Genomic DNA, 6592 nt, shown 5'->3' with positions numbered 1-6592 from the left:
TGTGCATTTTATTTTATTAAGTTACGTTATTCTTATATTTTTTAATATATGGTGCTTGAATCCTTTGCATTTCCCTGCATATTTGCATATTTGAACTCAAACATGTACAAAATGTTATTGCATAGTTTGCCTTAAATTGTGACATTTGTACATGTTTAGATATATTTTTTCTTGGAAATTTGTATCCTTTATATTTATTTTTTCTAATTCTTTCTAATTTGCCACACCGCATTTCACTGCACATATTCCTTGTGTATGTGACAAATAAAACCTTTGAATCCTTGAATATGAGGATGAATTTTGTCTGAAAGATTTCAAGGTCTCCATATACCTTCCATTAAAACGATTAAATTAATTTAATTCAACAGAAAAAAGACAAAACACAATCATAATAATTTTCCTCCCACAACAGTAAAAGTCTCATATTAATATTTACAACATACTTTATTTTTTTATCCAACACCTTCCTGTGTCTTTAAGATAAACTTTGAAATGCCAAATTCACTCAGTGAGCTCTTCCTCGTCAATTAGCCCAGATCATTTAGCATGTGGAGATAATATCATGGCTGACATGGGGGGTCTGCCTCTCCCTAAGTCTGCGCAGGTGACCCCCACCCACTATGCTGATGCCTCGGGGATCGTGGCCTGAGCCTGTTGTTATGCACCCATTAGCTGTAACAACAGGGAGGATAAACCTGCCACTCAGCTGCAGACTGAATTTAAACACATTCACACCAATTACAGCAGATTGGTCTGCACGGCCGGAAGGGAAATAAGTCAGGTTTGGGTGCGAGGGAAGTAAGAAGACGCAACAACACCGTACACATAACAGATACTTAATTTGGGTAAAAACACTCAGAAAACTTCAGCTGTTCGGACATGAATAAGACAAAGTAACTGTAGATTTTCTTGACTTCAACAAGAGCTGACATCATTATTACGACCGTGGGAAGAACCAGCAATATTTACCTTGAGCTTCAACCACTACTTCTCCTACATAAGAGAATATTTAAAAACAATCAGCATGAACAAAGCGCATGAACATATACACCTCTGGAACATGTTTCCTCTGAAGTGCTAAAAATGGCTCGTGAGGTCAGGGTGATTGGCCCCTCTGAGAAGAACCTCTTCCTTTTAAAATAGGGAAAATCTCTATTTATAAAATGGGACTCTTTCTTAGCTATAAATACCATGAATTATCCTCAAGGTTTGAGCTGATCTCTTAAAGATTTTTACTGATAAATTTGACATATGATGAAGCAACAGACTGGCGTTAGTGGATAAATATATCACAGGGTATATCAGTATACCCACAGAAATAAAACCTGATGTCATTGCTATGTTATTATGCATAGCTGGAGGATGGATATTGAAACATACCTCATGTTCAGCTGTGAAAATACACAAAATAAAGTGCCACCATTGTTTAACAGAGGTGTAGTAGACCACAGTGAATTTTAATGGCCCCTAGCATTAATCAGAAGAGACTAAATCATTTACAGGCAGGATGTCCGGAGCATAAACTGCGCTCCCATGTTGCGAAAACAAGGCGCCATGTGTAATGCGGACACTGAGATTACCTCCACTCTGTCCAGGCCAGGAAGCCAGGTCGCTGCCCTGCTTCCAGGTGAGCAACTGGAGCTGCTGGGAACCCATTCAGCTCCATGTGGAAGTGGGAAAAACCAACAGAGATAGTGCCATATAGAGCCAACACTGAATGAACCGTAACGTTGTGCCACGTGGAAAAACATCTGAAAAGTACATTGGTGCATTTTCAATTTTTTCATTATAAACTCACTGACCAATCAGTAGTGTCTGCTTTTAGGTGATAGAGCTCTTGATTTGGAAAGTAAAACATACCCTAAAATAAAATTAAGGAGCATAAAATGTGCCTGCATTATAAAGCAAGAAAGCGTCACCCAGTTGTCTGAAATTTGAAAGAATGGGAAATAATAAATACAAGAGAGGATGAGTCTATTTGCAAAAATTTATTTCTCAAAAGTGCAAAAAGTATAAAAAAAACACCTTCGGTATATACATAAACTTTAAAATAGTGACTGTACAATATTTATTATCACAAAATGAATTCATATCCCAGAAAGGGAGGAAGAAAAAAGTTAAAACCAGTGTTCATGTTAAAATATTCTTTTCTCAGACAGATACAGTACAACAGTCTTCTCCAAAGCTTAATTATAAAATCTCATGGGCCTTCTGTGCTAGTAGTGACAGACATTTTTTTTTTAAATAAAAACATTTTTGTTCAAATTTAGCTACAGAGATTTGAGGTCAGATCATGTGTCCTTGCAGCAGGGTAACAGGCCAGACAGGAGGTTAGGAGTTGTTGTAGCTACAGTAATACACAGCTGTGCTGGCGTCTGACAGCACCGATGATATGAGGCTTTCAGGTCCTTGCATGCCGGCCTCGTGTGGCCCGTACGCCAAGCCTGTCATGTCTGCACGCGCTGAAGAGGAACTCAAATACTGCTCGAACTCGCTGCGGTCCACCTCGGCCAGCAGCTCAGAGTGGTGCATCTGCTCCACGCTGTCTGCTGAGTGAGAGTGGGAGTCAGGAGGGGGGGAGAGCTGTCCTGCCCCACCAGGATGCCGCTTAGGGTGGCTGGGACTGCAGTGCTGGGTGTAATACATGGCCAAAGGGTTGGGGCATCCCATGTAGGAAGGGGGAAGGGTGGCAGGCTGAGGGGGCTGCTCTTGAGCTGAGGCAGGGTGTCGGTGCAGGATGGGGTTGCTGTGGTGGTTGGTGAGGGGGTCCTGGGGCTGGTACTCTGCCGCCTGGGAGTGGTAAGCGTATGCAGGCATCATGTGGCAGTCCTCTTGTGAATGAGGAGGGAAGAACATGGAGTCTGACTCTACAGCGTCCAGAGGAGAGGTGTCAGGCGTAGGGAGGCTGTAGGTTTCATAAGAGGGGCCCCCAAGAGCCTGAGCATCTCGGTAGTGGCTGAGTGGCTGTGAAGCAAGCTGGAAGCCATGCTCGTGGTAGCCCAGGCCCAGACTCTCCACACACACTCTGCCGTCCGCAGACATCGATGAGGCCTGGTGATCAGATACGCCGTGGACTAGAAAGCCAGAGTCCAGCCTCTTAATCCTCTTCACCTGCTTCCGCCGCCGGGGCCGGTACTTGTAGTTGGGGTGATCCTGCATGTGCTGAACCCGCAGCCGCTCGGCCTCCTCCACAAAGGGCTGCTTTTCTGTGACAGGAAGGGCTTTCCATGATTTCCCTGCAGGTCAAGATGAGAGTGCACATCAGTGATATGTCAGCAGATACTGTAAGCAGCCTGGTGATGCACACAAAAATAGCTTGTTGCCATTTTAGGGGGGCAGGGACAGGTTTTTCAGGTTACATGTGCAGCTAACTCAGACACAGTAACTTTTACTAACAGGGTAACCTGCTGCCTGCTGCCTAAACAATCACTACACTGATTGAGAAATAAGCTTTCATATGATTTTGAGCAGAATAAAAACATAAAACAGGAAACTAAAACAACAAGCACCAAAAATTAATTCAAACAATGATTAGAAATAATAATGTGGAATCACTCTATAATAACCTGTATAGATCTGGCAAATAGGTGTAACGTGAGATCGATTGAATAAATTATATAATTACTTACCCAACATTTTGCTCAGCTCTGCGTTGTGCAGGTCCGGGTTTTGCTGCGCCAGTCTCTTGCGCTCATCCTTCGCCCAGACCATAAACGCGTTCATGGGCCGTCGGATCCGCGGCTCGTTCTTCCCGCGATTCTGGCTGCCGGAGCTGGAGGCGCACGGCTCGTTTTTCACTTTGGTGTCCCCAAGAGGGCTGAGAGGGTCGGCCCACTGGCAGTGTCCCATTCCAGGCATCATGACTGACATCGTACACCTTGCCTGGGTCTGATCGTCGCTGGCGTAACCCGCATCGGGACTACTCATCTCTGTCCAGCTGGTTTGGAGAGCCACCGGACAGCTCGCAGAGGCGACAACACACTGAGAACAGCCTACAGACAGATAATAAGAACTTAACAAGGTTTCTGGCTTTCAAGCTGGAATGGAAAATACTTAGTTACATCATTAGCCGCTTCAAAGAGCCGCACGGACTGAACGATACCGACTACTCAGCGGTGGATGTGAAGGCTGGTGCGCTATAAACTCACAGGCAGCCAATCACCATGTGGTGGGAGTGCCCGCTACTACAAAGGTGTAAAAAAGTTTCGAGTACCCCGCCTCCGACCCTTGTTTGAAGAGCTGAGACCCTCTGAGGAAAGACGCCGTGAGATTTCAAATTGCAAAACTGTGAATGATAAGAATACATGCTCACGTGCACAACAATTTTGGTTAAAATGAATTTTGTTGCGTGATCAAACACTAAAATATAAATCCAGGCTTTAGTGCGAGGTTTTAAAAAATGGCAATGTGTATAACTGTGCCTACTTTTGGAACAATACCGTTTATTTGGACAGCCACAAGGTCCAGTATTAACTCTCACCCTTGTATTAGACTGGCACTAATGCTCAGACATCAATACACTTGATGTCAGTCTGTGCATTGTGTTAAAATCTTGAATATCAGGTTTACGCGTGGAGTTAATGGTTCCCTCTTTCGTAACTTTTACGCACGATCGACTTTCTTTAGTGGTGACTTTCTTTGATTGCAGCCTAATGACCAGCGCTGGACAAAAGGCGTTAATTGGTGATTTAAATGTCCTAAAAGTGAAGTCAGTAAGAGCGGAGAAAGCTTAAATAAACACCCATCACATAGTTGTCAAGTGATGAGGCCTCTGACACAAAAACTGTAAAATGTTGTGATACTGGTGTCTCAGGCTGTGACGTTCAAATGTCAGAAAGGTTTCACATGTGGAAACTCTGTCTTTGCCTGGCTAGACGTCGGTCAGACCCAAACAAACAGCTGATTGATTAAAAGTTGAGGGCGTAAAAAACTTTACATTACATTTAGTACAAATTACAGTAATAAATTACATATTATTTGAAGAGAAAAGCCCGAATTTCTTTGCCTTAATTTATTTTTACAGGAATGACATCATACAGGAACATGGTGGGTATAATGCCAAGTCTGTGATGACTAAAAATAAAACAGCATATTTAAAAGAATCAAAAGTATTTTATTATTTTATTATTTTTGATTCCCAGCTATTATACCTCTTTCAACAAGCTTTAAGGTGCATTTCACCCTAAAATATCTGAACTATTGTGTCTCAATCAAATTATTTTTTACCTCATTAGATGCTCATTCACTTCATTGTATACTTTATAATCCTTGTCTGAGTTTAAAAAGTTAAAATAAGGCTAATTCACTGAGTTTGAGGTGAAAGTTTTGGACTGCTTCACTGAGCAACACTCATACTTTATTGAATGTTTAGATGACGTCAGCCAGTACTATAGTCTATAAACTCTATTAGCTCTATGACACATGTGCAAGCTACAGAAATGTGTGAGAATGTGTTTCCTTGTTTTTTAGAGCAGCTGTGCCAGACCGGGACGTTGATACGGGGGGGTTGAAGCAACCTGTTGCACCTCAAATATCCAGATTTGGAGTGTTTATGTAGCAGAGAATGAAGCCCCTGTTTATGGCCAGATATCCAAACATCACCCACAGGCTGCAGGGGTTCTTATCAGAGCCAGCAGACCTCAACCTGTCAGCTCCATCTTTGCTCGGACTGTTCCCATCTCGTTGTGGGTTACAGTCCTTCTGACACGTCAAAAGGGGCTGACAGAAATATGAGGGATGCTTATGCAACCTTTTCGTGCCCTGTGCAGACACCATCAGGGACTCCAGAGCACACTGGGTGACCCCCTAGGGGTTGGTGGGAGGGTGTTTTGGATAGTGGTCCAAGCCAAGTGCTGCATGGGACAGGATCTGGACTATAATACTGTCATCGTCTATTTTACAGCTGATGACCTGATAAGGTTTTCCCCCTCCGATCCTAAGAGAGTGGAGAAAGAGAGACTCTGTGTGTGTGTGTGTTTGCGTGTGTGTCTCTGTGAATGCGTGTGTTGACATGGGCGTGGGTATGAGTGTGCCCTGGCCACATCGCTCTCTCTCTCCCTGCTGTGTGGGAGTGAAAAATCCTGGCTTTTGATGGGAGAAGTCATAAAGTCTGGAGACGCAGCCACATTTCCTCTACAAGGTGAGGTTCAGAGTCACTCCAAAGGAGTGGAGGGGAGGTGGTGGTGGTGGGGACGGGTAAGGGGAGGTGACACGCCTCATACCCCCCCTGCTTCACCCTCCATCCCTCCCCCTGTCCCTCCACTAAGTCCCCCACCCCGTGCCTGGGGAGTCTGGGGCTGGGTGGGGGCCAGGGCTCTCGACGCCAGCCTCTGGACTCTGCGCTCAGGGAGAGGTCACTTGGCTTGCTTACACAATGGCATTATCTCAGTTCCAGCCTCGGCTACTGCAGCGGTGAGCACTTCCTGTCCCTCTGCAAGCACTTCCTGACCTTGGCGTAGCAGCACAAACTGTCCGCCTTCCAAGTGAGTTCTGAAACGCAGTTGAGCTGCTGGTCGCCAGTCTTGCTGTATAAATGTCTGTGGGTGGCTTTCTTGGGAATTGCACAATGTGTTTGCTGGCTCCTTTGTGCTGA

At 44.5% G+C, this 6592-nt stretch overlaps 1 protein-coding gene across 1 annotated transcript; it reads right to left on the bottom strand.

Moving 5' to 3' along the window:
• Positions 1–1973: 1973 nt before the first annotated feature.
• sox17 (SRY-box transcription factor 17) lies at positions 1974–4123 on the bottom strand. Its single transcript, XM_044177305.1, has 2 exons — positions 3630–4123; positions 1974–3236 (listed from the first exon to the last, which is right to left on the bottom strand). Exons 1-2 carry the CDS (start codon positions 3925–3927, stop codon positions 2332–2334), a joined length of 1203 nt encoding a protein of 400 aa, XP_044033240.1. The 5' UTR covers positions 3928–4123; the 3' UTR covers positions 1974–2331.
• Between the last annotated feature and the right edge of the window lie 2469 nt (positions 4124–6592).

Source organism: Siniperca chuatsi, linkage group LG19 (assembly GCF_020085105.1).
Source record: "Siniperca chuatsi isolate FFG_IHB_CAS linkage group LG19, ASM2008510v1, whole genome shotgun sequence".
Lineage (NCBI taxonomy): Eukaryota > Metazoa > Chordata > Actinopteri > Centrarchiformes > Sinipercidae > Siniperca > Siniperca chuatsi.
This window is presented reverse-complemented; position numbering and strand designations above follow the sequence as displayed.